The 15,023-nt window shown below is 40.5% G+C and overlaps 1 protein-coding gene across 1 annotated transcript; it reads left to right on the top strand.

Annotated features, from left to right (window-relative positions):
- The first annotated feature begins 2,171 nt into the window (after positions 1 to 2,171).
- Positions 2,172 to 14,590, top strand: LOC148340861 (uncharacterized). The gene is made up of 9 exons (XM_088291283.1): positions 2,172 to 2,444; positions 4,490 to 4,663; positions 9,039 to 9,196; positions 11,903 to 12,101; positions 12,178 to 12,271; positions 12,330 to 12,501; positions 13,996 to 14,045; positions 14,108 to 14,213; positions 14,285 to 14,590. The coding sequence occupies exons 1-9, from the start codon at positions 2,206 to 2,208 to the stop codon at positions 14,515 to 14,517; spliced, it is 1,425 nt and encodes a 474-aa protein (XP_088147409.1). The 5' UTR covers positions 2,172 to 2,205; the 3' UTR covers positions 14,518 to 14,590.
- The last annotated feature ends 433 nt before the right edge of the window (positions 14,591 to 15,023 follow it).

Here is a 15,023-nt window from a genome sequence, read left to right on the forward strand (position 1 = left end):
CACTTGTGCTGACAATTACTGGAATCTTCCAGAGTGATTTTCAAACTGACTCCCATGTTCGATTTTCACAAGAGTTCTTTCATCTTGGTTGTGTTTCCAGAGGACGCATGTGTTTCGTTAACCCCTTCTTCTTCACCTTGGTTCTGATCATTATTAGACTCCTCTAAGTCTTGAATGTTGTGGAACAACCGCTGATTTGAGAGTAGAGGTCCATCTTTCTCTATTCTACACCTTCACCATTCTGGAACCCATTTGGATGTTTGAAGCAGGTCATCCACTGATTCCATAACATGCTCACATCACAGGTTTTACTTGTAGTTGGGAAGGGGGGCCCATTTGGACATAGCTTAGCAGGACTCACAGACCGTTCAAATGGTAAAAGTGACCCCTGTTTTTTTTTTTGTAGTGTTTTCTCTTCCTAGCATCTTGTGAAGATATACTAGTAAGAGCGCTAACAGCTTTTCCTGACTGTTTTCACTCACATTCTTGTCCTTATAGGCCGTCAGGGTGTGTTGGATTCAGTCACAGCACATGAGATGGTTTTATTATAAAGAGAAACAGTACAGTACTCGAAAAAATGGTAGCATGTGTCTTTCTTCAGTTTTGACAAATTTGCAAGACGTTTATTCCAAGTGTTTGTCCACTTCTGAATTGGAATGGTTGGGAAAATCAAGGCGATAAGACAAGATAACCTTTATTCGTACAACAATTGGGAAATTGGTTGATAACGGATGCAATTGCCATGCATTGAAGGACTGATGTGACACACAATCTCAGATTTTCCCCAATTTCTTTCTGGATTGTCTGATGGTACCACCAGTGAAAGAAATGTCATTCTTATCGCTCTTGAACGATGTCAATCAATCCAAACGTTCAAACATGTTCGCCACCTCCCAATTGGAATGGATACACTCATGCAGTATTTGTACATTTCCATCTCGGCATTCTTATCTAATGACAGCTAGGAGATGATGACATTGGAAAATTGGTTGCTGGGGAATGTTCTCCCTGGATATTGGGTCACCTCAGATTGACCCAAGCTCACCTCTGCATATGTGGCATTTGATCGCCGCAAGCCCCTTAGCTGGCCTTTGTCTGACCAAATGGGACCACATTGAGGAGCCTCCATATTGCATGTTCCAGAGTCTAGTGCCTATAACCTTGCGCATCTTGCCAGAAGCCACCATGTCAGACAGCAGCCATGTTGTTCCTAGACTTACAGTAGTAGTGATGTGTGGTGACCTCATAGCTGCTGAATAATACTCTGCTTTCAACTCAATACACTGTCACTGTAGAGTCACTAGTTTTTACCGGGTTATTAGTTCTTTTTCTTATTAAAAGCGTTTGTTGTCCCCATACAGTGTCCTTGTCTCATCAACACACAGTCTTAACAGTAAAAGAGTACAATTAGCTGGAAATACTGTACGCAAGAAGGATTTTATATTTTTGGCAAATTTCATGCAAATATTGCGTCAAAATCTACACATTTACTTTGATACAAATCCTCTAACAATACCTAGCCTTATGTTACTACAAAATAAAATCCAAAATAATTATTGACCTTATGCCGGAACTGCAGAATATAAAATTAATTCATAAAACACTGCTATGTGGGAGATTGAAATAATTAAATACAGAAATAATTAAATAAATACAGAAATAATAATAGATTAACATATAATCATTGATAAATTAATAAATGACACATTCATTTATTTAATTCCACATGTAATTAAGAAAACATTATATACTGACAATTTGAATAAAAAAATTCATGGTGTATTTATTTATTTGACTTTGGCACTTTCAGTCCTCCATAACAATAACCGCTTATGTTATTAAAAAGGCTGTTGCTCGCTCACCGCTTGATTACTTCAACGCTACAATATATAAGATAAATCAGATTTATTTGTTGTGAAGAGAAGAGGCAGGTGGGAATGAAATTTGCACCAGTGCCACCCGTTCGCTGAAAGTTTTATTTTTTTATACATGATGTTCATTAGGTTTGTGTTTTATAATCGCCCATAATAATGATACGTGCTACTAATTTATCAATACAGGTACAGGTGTGTTCTTCCGAGACCAAATTAAAGCCATTTCAAAATCAACGGGGAGCACGTTCACTAAATCTATGTGGCAATTGCCAGGGTTAAAATGGAGCTCTGTGATTGGTTGAGCTGTTAGCAAAGGAAGCTGGTGGCACACATGGCTTTTCCGGTTGACGTGTTATTGCTTGTCTTGTCTTTGCTACAACTTTGTGGATCTATACCGGACTTACAGCGGGGTCACCTGGAGCTGCGGCGCATCCGCAGCCTCGCAACAAATTCCAACTATGGCGAGTGTTGGGCAGGTGCGCTGGAGCAGCTGGACTCACACTGCACTGAGATGACGTCAGAGTCGCAAGGTCTCTTGGCACTCAAATTCACCCACTGTCACCTGAGCAGGTGAGTACGTGATAAGGTGATTTTCCTTTCAAAAGTGATAGCAACTTCACCTCACTGCGAGTCCACACGTTTCATTATTCTGTTCTCTCCATTCACCGATGTTATTGTATTTTAATCAGGCATCTGAAATGAGCTGCAGCTTGTCCTTTTAGATGACGTTTGTTCACGTGATCACCGGTGTCGCAAGGGTTACTTTAGAAATATTCCGATTGTTACTTGTTACCTGATAAAGAATGTAGTTAGTAATGTAACACAAGTACCAGAATATTAAATGAATATAACTTGATTACTTTTAGATTAACCCAATACCAAATATGTTGAAAAAGACACACGTACACACAAAACAATACGATATTTGGTGTTTCCTGTATTATGGATCATGTTTATCGTGCATAGATTTGAAATATGTGAGGAAGCCTGCGCCCTCAATTCAAATCCAGAGTGCAAGACCGGTGAGGCCGATATTCTAGCCACTTTTGCACCATCCCGTGGCGTTAGATGGATGCATTAGATCAGGGGTCTCAAGCACCGGCTATCTAGGGCCGCTTCACTGAATGTTTGAGGAACTTCCCACCTGTAACACCCCAGATTTGAATGATCAGCTCATCAGCAACTTCTGCAGAGATGGGATAATGATCCCCATCATTTGAATCTGTTGTATTGGAGGAGGAAACCTCTAAAACATGCAGGAAAGCATTTTGAGACCCCTAGATCAGATACTTAATCCTGTGAAGGAAATTACATTCACAAACTTCATAAAGTTTTTCAAACCCTTCCACATGACCGGTGTTTGCTGTAAAGAGAGGAAACAAAACTGTCAGCTTCCATTCCCTTCAAGTCAGCATGCGCAACACAACCAACGTATATCCAGCCAGTGGTCTATGTTGTTTTATATGGGCTGGGCGGTCCATTGAGCAACATTGTGCCCTTTTATCCGCTTAACTTTGGGAGATGCTTGGCCAACTAGTTGGAGAGTGAGCGAGGACTCGACGGCGCTGTTCTGTAAAGTAATCAATAAATCTCGACAAATGAAATTATATAGTTTAATGTTCCCACTCAACAATTCATTTCCTAATTGTTCTCAGTCCTTACATGTTTTCAGCACTTATCCTCAAACCGGTGGCCGCTGTTTGTCAGTCAAGAAGGAAAGCTCATTTTCTCCTGGCCTACATCATAAATGTGTTTATTTCTGTGTGTAAATTCTACCCTCCATTCCTCTTCAAGAAAATGATCCAGATGACAGTATTATCTGCCATTGTGTGCCTCCTGACCAAACATCTTGCAGTACACCAAAGTATACATTTTTTACGTAGACCTACATATAAACATGAAAAACAAAAATATTACATGCAGTAGAAATAAAAATAAGATTTGATCATCCCTGCAGTACAGCTGTCAGCTGCTCAAACTTACAAGCCATAACATAAATTACTAATTACCTGGAGCTATATGTTATGTGTCTTTAGCGTATTTATTGAAATTTAAAAAACAAACAAAATTTAATTGGTGTATAATGGCAGCTTGTTGTAAGTCATGGTCGAGGTGGAGCTACGGTACTTGGCTGTGAGTGTGAGTTACAGGGGGAGAATGCGAGCCGTCGCACCTGCTGCTAGCTTGTTGAGGAATGAAAACCGCAGTGACAGAAGAGAATCGCCGAACACAACACTTTAACGTTGTTAAAAATAAAGGGGCTGGGGATCGTTAACGTCTCCGGATTAGTTCAGAACAACAGAATGAAAAATTTGGAAAATGCTATTTGTGAGTAGAGTTCCTAGTACGAAAAAGCTGATAACAGACTTTGAACATAGATTAAATGTATTTAGAAAGACAAAATCTATCTGCATGTCAGCGTTTTAACTTTTAATGCACTCTGTCAAGCGCTTTGTTACAGTTGCAACTGTTATGAAATGCGCTATACAAATAAAGTTGGATTATATTGAAATTAACCAATTTCCAATGACGTTCATCCGGTGTTTTTGATAATAATCAAAGTGGGCATGACGTTGCTGGTCAATAAAGTCAGTTCTTAACTGTATGTGTCTCAGCTCAGGCAGGAATTTCCCAGCATGCCCTGAGGGCTCAGGGGTCAGCAGGTGCACAGCATCGATGGACACTGTGGCCTTCAATACTTACACCGAGTTCTTCACACACGCCCACGCCATTTGTCACTTCCTCCAGTCTGAAGCCTGGCACAACCGAGCTGAGAACACCATGCACAGGTAAGGGGGCGGCGGAGTGCTAACGATCAGACCCGTGACTGACTGGGAATAATGGGACGAATTGTGTCAATTTATGAAGGATGGTTTGAGGCATGTGATATAAATAAAGTTGTATTGTATTGTGACTCGATTGGGCTGTGTTGAGGAAATTACTTTCAATAGGTAATTTGTTATATTTACAAATATCCCAAATACCCAAAATGTAATCCAATTATTTTTTCTTGAATGTCATTAAAAGTATTTAAGATACTTTAATAAACTTCAAATGGGTCAAATTATTCAAAATTTTTCTTAGGTTCATTTTAGAACAGGATAGACGAGTACTTTATTAACAATAATATTTATTGGGCTTTAAATCTCAACCAGTTGACAATCTCTAGTCCCCAATTTAAGTGTTTCTTCATTAATAGTTTTTACAGTATGGGCTTTTAAGTCAGTGTAGTGTAAAATTAGATCCTTGTTGGTGACCTGCCATAATGAAAATAAATATCTAGGAGCAAGAGTGAACACAAATATAAACTATTGTAAATTTGATGTGGGATTTCATGTATTATTGTAGATGCTGCATGATTGCAGTTTATGAAGTGGATCATTCAAATAACAATAGATGTTTTAGAACATTTTCCATTGTATCTAATTAAACATGCATATATTTTGAGAATGGGTCGGCACAGTGGTAGTCTGATTAGCATCTACGCATCACAGTACGTTTGAATCCTGGCTCCGGCCTTCCTGCGTGGACTTTGCATGTTCTCCAGGTGCCTGAGTGAGTTTTTGCCCATACAGTGGCGGAGCTAGACTTTTATCCTTGGGGGCCAGGGGGTGGCCAAGGCTATTTCAGGGGGTCCACAGACTATAACAATAAATTTGTTTCTCGAGTTATCAATTTCAATCGGAGTGTCATATGTTTAAATGTCCATACTAAGCACATGAGAGATGAGATTTATGGATGAATTTCAGTTTATTAACAATGCTGAAAATTGAAAACAATTTGGTACCAATTTTTCAATAATGCATTAGTAATAACTTATTTTTACAAAAATGTTGAAAATGCACCAACACATTCATAGTTAAGGATTCAGGAGATAGACAATAACTGTAACTAACTAGCAAATTCCAGGTAAGTCGACCTCCCACCGGGGCCTCTCGGCTGAGCGGAATTTGTACTGGGGACAGCTGGCTCTGGGTCTGGCTCTTGTTGCTCATCGATAACCTTATCCTCAGAGGCCTCCGTATCCTCCTTCGACGGAACTACATTGTACTGTGTAATCAAAATAAAAATGCAACCACCTTTAAATAAAAACACTAATCAGGAAGCAACACTTCAAATTCAAAATATCTAAAACTAAACTTAATTACTGAACTGAGCCTGCAACCGTTTCTGTCTATGCACTGACCTAGTGATGATGGGCTGAGCTGTATTATGTGTGCTCTTTCCGGACTAGTAACAGGAAGGGAGCTGCCACCTTTGGGTTCTGTGACCTTCCGCAATGGAACTCCTTTGTATAAAAAAATAATAGTGTAAGCAAATTAAACCACCACCACAACCACAGGTAAAAAAAAAAAAACACACACACACACATTGTAACCAACACTTCAAAATACCCCCCCCCCCCCCCCAAAAAAAAATAAATAAGGGTTCCTATACATTTAAAAGTTCCAGACCCTAATTCCCAGACTTCTCAGTATTAAAAACATAAATATTTTTGTGACATTTGAGCAATAAGATGTGTATCATGTGAAGAGATTATGCAATTCGTCATGCAAATCATTTATAATTATTCAGAATTTGTATGTATTGAATAATGTATTTAGCATCTCAGTAAATTATATCCAGGAGATTTTCGATAAGTGATGTTTGCAAAGTAATGAATCCAAATATCTTACAATAACCCAGATAACTATAAAGATAAATATATTTCCAAACAGTTGTTTCCATTTTTCATATTACTACAGATTTGGAAATATAGAAAATCAAATTCCATACTTGCGTAGGAAGACAGTAACTTGAAATGACGAGTGAAGAGTGCATGTGACTGCTTCTTTGCTCGGACCTGGTGATGGGCTGTGTCCATCACATTCTCTCTCCTCTTACTCGTCCCAAGATGGGAACTGCGAGCAGACCTGAATTCTGGTGGTTTGCCTGCCTCATCTTTTGCTGACTTGGTTCTCTTTAAAAAAAAGGTTAGAAATCTTCTCCCCCTGCCTTTTCATTATCAACTGACCCTATGAAAAAAGAAGCCTTGTTCACGTTACTCCATGCATCACTTATAATCACACAATGTTAGTAAATCATTACTTCAAGCCTAAAAATGCCAGGGCTAATAAACCCACCGTAGAACAAAGTTTAATATTCAGACTTTTAAGCCAGTTGACAGCAGGCTAATGAGCAACTACCGTCTTCACGTTACGTTTCATTTATCATTGGAGAAATATGTACATAAATGGCGACTTAAATGTAGACGTTAATATCGAGCTGCCGTCAGAGATAAAGTTAATCAGTGGTGATTCTTCTTCTCCTACTGAATTGGATTGCAACGCTTTGTGGTACATAGCGCCACCTACTGTAGAGGAGGGACTTAGCACTCGGTGCCGCGATATGCCAATCACCTGGGGTGGCACCTGGGGGGTCCAATCAGATTTCAGGGGGGTCCAGTGCTACCCCGGGCCCCCCTCTGGCTCCGCCACTGCTCCCACATTCCAAAAACATGCATGGTAGATTGCTTGAGCATTCTAAATTGTCCCTAGGTGTGATTGTGAGCGCGAGTAGCTGTTCGACTTTGTGTACGCTTCGATTGGCTGGCATCCAGTTCAGGGTGTCCCGCGCATACTGCCCGAGTATAGCTGGGATAGGCTCCAGCACGCCCGCGACCCTTGTGAGGAGAAGCGGATGGATAAATATTTTGACTAACGTAAAACACAACACGTTACACATCATACGTGGCTGCGAGTTTGACAAGTAGTGATGTGTCCTCTGTGTCGAGACTCACATGCGTGTACCGAGTAAACTGGGAGCGAGTTTTTGAAGCGTGCACCAAGAAAACGCTCCAGTGACGTAGGTGATGACGTTCAAAGCCTCGAAACCCGCGAGGTAACTAGTTACTTTTGTAATTGAGTAAAAATACTTAGTTACTTTGTAATCAAGTAAAAGTACTTAGTTACTTTTGTAATCGAGTGAAGGTAATAAAGTAATCCAGTGTTCAAGTAATTTAGTTACTTTTGAAATCTAGTAATTCCACCAAGTAATTAGTTAAGTAAATCAAGTAAATTAGTTACATTTGTAATCTAGTAAAAATCTTAGTTACTTGTAATCGAATAAAAGTACTTAGTGACTTGTAATCAAGTAAATTACTTTTGTAATTGTCATTACAAAAACAAACAAAACAGTTTTACCAGTTTTGTAGATTTATTTGGATTTGCAACTACCTGTCTGTAATCGAATGAAAGTACTTAGTTACTTGTAATCTAGTAAAAATACTTAGTTACTTGTTATTGAGTAAAAGTACTTAGTTACTTTTGTAATCGAGTCAAAGTACTTAGTTACTTTTGTAATCGAGTCAAAGTACTTAGTTATTTCTGTAATCGAGTAAAAGTACTTAGTTACTTTGTAATCTAGTACTTAGTTACTTTTATAATCTAGTAAAAATAAACTATATAATAATAACTAATGATGGTACAGTGGGCTAGGCCTTTTTCCGGCATTCACAGAAATGCTGGTTCGATTCTCACAGGAGCTACTATAATTAATCGGTGTTTGTCTTTCCAGCACAATGTTTGATTCAATATTTAATTTTCTAATTATTCAAAGATTCCCTGCCCTTCTATATTGTTGAGGACCGGGCGTTCAGTCAACTTTTTGCTGCTTTGAACCCAACCAATATTCTCCCTACCAGATAGGTATGTATGGAGGAGTATGACAAAAAAAACAGACTGAGCCGCAGTTGCAAAAAAAACGTTTTTGAATAAAAATAAACGAGATAAAACTTTTTGTGAGTACATTTTTTATCCACAACAATACAAACTCAATTACTGCATTTTCCTCCACCCTTTCCATGTCAATTTCATGCCATAATTAGTTCAATCCTAATCAAAACTTTGCGCAAGAAAACCTCTTCTTTGCATGTCGATATACTTTATGTCCAAATGAGCCAAAGCATGGAAAGCCTCAATGCTTCACAAGAAGCTTCATTCACCATTACTATTGACAAGTAGGGGTGGGCGGGGCGGGGTGTCTGTGTGCACAATGCACATGAAGCCTCAAGAAATAAACCTTTTTTTTCCAATTATATTCACGGCCTCATCAAGTTCTATGATATGAGTGATGGAGCTCGTTGAGACGCTGAAGTGTGTGCGCGTGTGCGTGTGCGTGCGTAAGGCTGACGGAGAGTTCCGCAGGCGTGGTAGAGCAGCTTGAGTCCACTAAGCAGATGGCAGAGGAGCTAAAGGAGGCCCAGATCGTTGCCTTGCAGGCGCAACAGGAGATCCTGGACAGTGGGGAGGAGCTTCGAGTCACCCTGAGAGACTCTACCCAGGGCAAGACTTCGCACACACTATTTTCTGCATCTTCCTCTCGACACTAACTGCCCTAATGTGTTCTCTTACTCTACCAATCTCCTCTCTATCTAAATTGCCCCCTGGTCTTTTCCATAACTTTATTGAATGGTTCATGATCTTTTTTGCTCTATGGTTCTTGCTGCTCTGCATTTATGCCTTGTTCTTGAAATATTGTAACCAACACAGTCTTCTCACCCTCTAGAATTCCACTGGTAGCTCCACAGATCCTCATTAGGAACAACGTCCTTTCCATTATAACTTCCTGGGCCAAACCAATCACCTTTTGTACGCTTTCTTCTCTTTTCTTCATTCATCAATGTTTTTCATCTGTCCAACACAATTACTGGAACCTGTAAACAAATTTGGTTTTCTTTTCTTTTTCTTAAAATCACTTTGCAACCCGTATTTTCTTGTCTATTTTTTTTTCCTTCAAATGGGGCTATTTCAAACACGAATATGCATTTTACTTTAAACTTAGCAGAATGTATTTCTGGTAGTTTTGTATGGCCTTTTAGCAAACGTCAATTATCAAGAAAAAAGAGTCAATTGAAGGTTAGTTTAGCAAAATTAGCATGGCCTCTCTGTGTTTTTTCGTCATCTCTTTATGAGAACAATACTTGTCCAAAGTGTATCTTACTGGCTGCCACACAGGTGATGTTTACTGACTGAGAGGCGACTCTGCATTGTGTTTAGCTACATTATTAGCCAGCGGATGCTCATTGCTAACGAGCTGGTGCAGTAGGACCAAATTTAACTCTTATTCCAACTACAATGTGCGTGTGTCCAGCCCAACAGAGCTTTTTTGGGACCGTTTCAGTGGTTGATATTCAGTTTAGCTATTTAATGTGTTTTGATGAGGCGTACAATTCTATTTTTACCTGGCAAACTGCGATGCGAAACTGCTTGTTTCCAGCTTTGTAGTTCAACAAATGAAACATTTTTATTTGATCAAAATGGTAACGGTTAATGGATACAGTATGTTGTGCTTTATCTTCATCATACGTTTTCAGAGACATGTATGCCTATTTCACATTCAGACGTATCGAAGTGTAACCTACATCGGCGCATAAATCCAAGGAAATGTTTTCTGTTTTAGTTGAAAACAACTTAGTTTAACCTCCACAATTCTGTGCCGTACCCTCGCCCATGGCATCCTGGATGTTTTTTCTCTTTGGTCCCATTTGAAATCCATCTACGTCTTGTTGTACTAGCCTCATTGTGTTTTAGCGCTAATGTCGTTAATCTCACATGTGTCGCCTAAATTGACAAACTCCCTTTGGTTTGTTGCTAGCACGCCATTAGCGACAAACAGCTTTGCAACAACTTCCGCTCGTACGATGGCTTCCACACGTGCACTCCCCACGCAGATGTGTCCGACACTGGGAAATGTGCCATCCAAATATTCCTCTCTGACGACAATATGCTATGACCATTCTGTTCTCGGATTGGGGAAAATGTTGTCTATCCTGTCAAAATGGCATTGTTTACATTTAGCGCAGTGCAATGTAAGATGCATGACGTCATCGTCTGCAAGTCTATGCTCTCCTACATGCGCTGGTCCCACCACAAATTCTGCAACTCACCTTTTCTACCAGAAGAGACAATAAGAGCTCCCCTGTCTGTGTTCGGATCACCTTGGCCTGTCGTGCGCCAGCCTTCTGGAACATCCTCTGACAAACGAAGAGGCTCTCTCACTTCCTCTTTGAAGGCCGCAAAACACTCTTTCTTTCTCAGATCCCACACCATAGTTCTCTGCTCTGCAAATGTCTTCATCTTCCTCACCAGCACCGCAGTCATTTTAAAAAAAAAAACACAATTTTGTCCTGTCTAGCTACACTCTCCCATAACTACTACTACGGGCTGTAATCTCCTCCAGATGACATCATCTGGATAAAATGCAATTCACCTTCGCGCTCTTGTCGGTCACTAAATGTTTCTGCATCTTCTGGATGAAAGTGTTCCTAACAGCCATCAGCATCCTTTGACAGAGTGTACCACGCTCTGCTCCTCTCGGTTCTTGTCCTGGATTCCAACTCTGCCCGTCATGTCTTTCTCACCTTTTACACTCAACAACATGTACATTGAAATCTGCTTAAATAACCGTTCTCTCTCTGCCTGGGATCCTCTGAACTGGCTTCTGGCGAATGTCTTTCTCTTCTAGTTCACACGTCCTGTTGGGTGTAATCAATATTATTCAAAATGACATCCATTACATTACAAACTTGAGCCCCATCACTGAATCTGATGAACAAAGAAACACCGGAAAAGCTCTTCAGGATAACCCTGGCTCACATTGTCTTCTTGTTTTCTTCTTCACTTTCTGCCTATGGACAGATTTTTGTCCTTTCCTTCTTCAACCCACACTAGCTGAAATAGTGGTCGTTGTGAACCTGGGCCCGGTTATGACATTTTTGATGAATGAACGCTCATGATTGTTTATAAAAGTTTGATGCTGGATGTCCTTCTCGAGGATGGCAAACCCACTGCATTTTTCCTGGTTGAGGCTGGCTTATGATTAGCACTGGCTTGGGCCCCAAAGGGCTGCGTCACACATCTACCGCAGTTACTTTTATATTGGTTTGGAAAATGTTGAACTTCAAGACACCCATTTGAAGTCAGACATCTGACCTCTAAAGGCTTTTTTCAAGTATATGTTTTACACTCCTCATTGTCACGATACCACAGGTCTTCGGTCGATGTTCTCCGAGCTGAGCAGTGTCTCTAAGGAGCAGCAGGTGGCGCTCTCAGAACTCTTCAACAGAGTTTCCTTCATGCAGAACTTCCTGATGATGGAGGCGCACAGTGTCACTTCTTGTCTGTATAGTGCTGCCGCCCTCTGTGCCTCCTTCCTTCTCACCTCCACCCAGCGCTCCTCCAGGGCCAGGTAGCATCTCAAACCTGCAGCAGGAGTGTTTCTCTACAGTCACATCACCAACATATGCTGTTTGACATGGTTGCAGATTGCCATTGATGGGTCTGGTGTGTATGACCTTCTATTTGGAGAGGAAGATCTACCAATATGTGACTTCTGATCATCCCGAACACAAACACATGGTGAGTGTGTCCCCTGATGTGTGTGCGTGTTTGTGTAACAAGCGATTTCCATGTGCAGGAGATGGTCAGTGTATATGTGGCCATGTTGAGGAGGGGCATGATGTTCGTCGCAGTGTTCCTTCTGCTCTGGGTGTGTGCATACTACACAGACCCCAGCCAGCAGAGTCTTCTCGTCTTGCAGCAGCTTCAAGTTACACAATGTCGCCTGCAGGAGGCGCTGCAGCGAGCAGGTCAGTCTGAGGACCACCACCAGAGTGGGAATGTGGGAGCGCATGAATAATGTATCCACTGTGAAGTGTCTTTGAGTGTCAAGAAAAGGACTCTATTAATCCGATTTTTTTTATTATTGTGATACAAGTTGTGGGTACGATGAAATTCTGCTTACAAGCAAAGTTCTAGGTCTGCGATTCTTTGTTTTGTCAGGCTTTTTCTTAGTTTTTCCAAAGTTAAAACAAATCTCCAAACCATTCCAAAAGCCTTGGCCGCACAAAAATCTATAGCTACATACTTTGTATTTTGCCATGTACAGTTCAGGGTGTAGTCAGCCTTTCACCCAAAGTCAGCTGAAATAGGCTCCGGCAATTGGAAGTGTGCTGTCGTCTGACAAGTCCACATTACAAATTGTTTTGGGAAATTGTAGACGTCGTGTCCTCCAGGCCAAAGAAGAAAAGAGCCATCCGGACCGTTATGGAGGCGAAGTACAAAAGCTATTATCTGTGATGGTATGTTAGTAGTAATGGCGTGGGTAACTTACACAGCTGTGAAGGCACCATTAATGCTGAAAGGTACATACAGTTTTTGGAGAAACATATGCTGCCATTTTTCATGGACGCCCCTGCTTATTTCAGCAAGACAATGCCATGTGTTACTGTAGTGAACTCAGTAAAAGGTTGAAAAGTAAAAAAAAAAAAAAGTCAATAAGGTGGAAAAGCGCTATCCAAGTGAAAGACCAGACCAGCGTAGCTTTGTCGTAAAAGAGTGTGGGTGAATCTGTACATCAAGCATGAATGGGGAAGAATTCCACCTGCTAAGTTTCAACAATTAGTGTTTTCACTTCCCAAACGTTTATTGAATGTTGTTCAAAGAAAAGCTGACGTAACAGTGGTTAACGGCCCAAAAATTTTAAATTCATCATTAGCTAAAAACATTCAGGTTTATTGGTTTGGACATTAAATATCGTTTCTTTGTAGTGTGCTATTAAATATCCTTTGGACATGATTTGAGAAAGTAAGATTTTCATGACACAACTTTATTCTGATGTTCTTATGTTTACAGTGAAACAACAGTTAACAGCACAAGCATGCTCGATGTAAATGTACTTTTAACTGAATTTGAGCAAATGACCACAGGGCAATGGCAACATTTTTGACCCAACTCATAAATGACACACTGGCCCCGCCCCCTCCCCTTCCAAACACATTAGGGTACAGGGGCAGCACAAACATGGAATTAGGAATTAGACTGGAACAGAATGGCTACTTGTAATATTAATGAATACAAAATATTTTAAAATTAAACTATAATACTGGAGGGTCTGTGCTGGGGCTACCCAGATTTCTGACGGGGTTTTTGCACCCTCTTACCATGGGGTAGGTTTGTGCTTGCTCTAAGAGTTCTCTGGTGTTAAATTTGCTTGTTGTTTGTAAGCATGCTAGTTCACTAACTGGTCATGTTCGTTCTTTTGTGAGCGACATATCCAGAAAGTGAAGTTCTTGTGTCTACAGAAGGTTTTGGGCAATGGAAGAAGGCCAAAGACCCTCAACTTGAGGTCAAGGTGAGGCGTTCAAAGTGTAAACAAAAAAAAACAAAAGGAATCATGGCTGTTTTTTTTTTCAGGGAAGACAAAGAGAGACACTAAAGAAGAAAAACAAACTTGCAGAAGGGAGACACACGGTGTCTCCAAGCGCAGATGCCCCCGACCTCTCATGCATGTCAATCATTGGTTAGTTAAGAAATCTCCACTTTTGGCAGCGTGCAGAGCGAATATTTTGTGTGTGTGCATGTGACGCGCAGATTGGAGCTCTGATCGTCATCTCAGTGGTACACCTGTCGCAACGGTGACAAAGAGCTCAGTGCAGCCTGTCGTTACCCATGATGCCTCAGTGACTCCAAGCCGACATCCTCGCCGGCGTTCCGCCTTTTCTTCCTCCTCCGCTCTGGTTTACAGCATCCTTGTTGAAGACAAGCAGGTTGACCAGGTCCAGCCACGTTACAGCCTCAGGAGGAGAAAATCTCAGAACCTCTAAGTTGAATATTTTTAAGTTCTTTCCCAGTCATTTTTTTTAATCACCAAATTCAATAAAATCAAATTTTAAGTTCTGATGTTTAAAATTGAAATGTTCTCTGAATGAAGTGTGAATGCTGAGATGGTGTACAGCTATCCAAACAACAACATACCAATTTAATGTAGATTAGCTAAGAAATAATGTACGTATGATAAATTTTAGACTCTAAATTGCAACATTTTCTCATCTTAGCCTTTAACTCCTGTGACCTCAAGATGAGGTAATCCCATGAGAATTGCATTTGGTTGTTTCTCAGCTTCTCTTTATCTCATTAAAATGTTTACTGTTCAGGAACTTTTTGGTGACCTCCTTGTTCAAGTGTTAATATTCTTAAATCAAATTTGACAGAGTGGATTTTGATAGTTTTGACACATGGAGAGGATAGTGAGTATATCGGTAGAATTTGAAAAATGAGGAGGATTGAGCTGCCAGGCAAGAGAACCAGACGATTTAAGAGAAGGCCAATT

This window comes from Idiotropiscis lumnitzeri, chromosome 3, assembly GCF_059441095.1.
Source record: "Idiotropiscis lumnitzeri isolate Australia: NSW breed Sydney's pygmy pipehorse chromosome 3, RoL_Ilum_1.0, whole genome shotgun sequence".
Lineage (NCBI taxonomy): Eukaryota > Metazoa > Chordata > Actinopteri > Syngnathiformes > Syngnathidae > Idiotropiscis > Idiotropiscis lumnitzeri.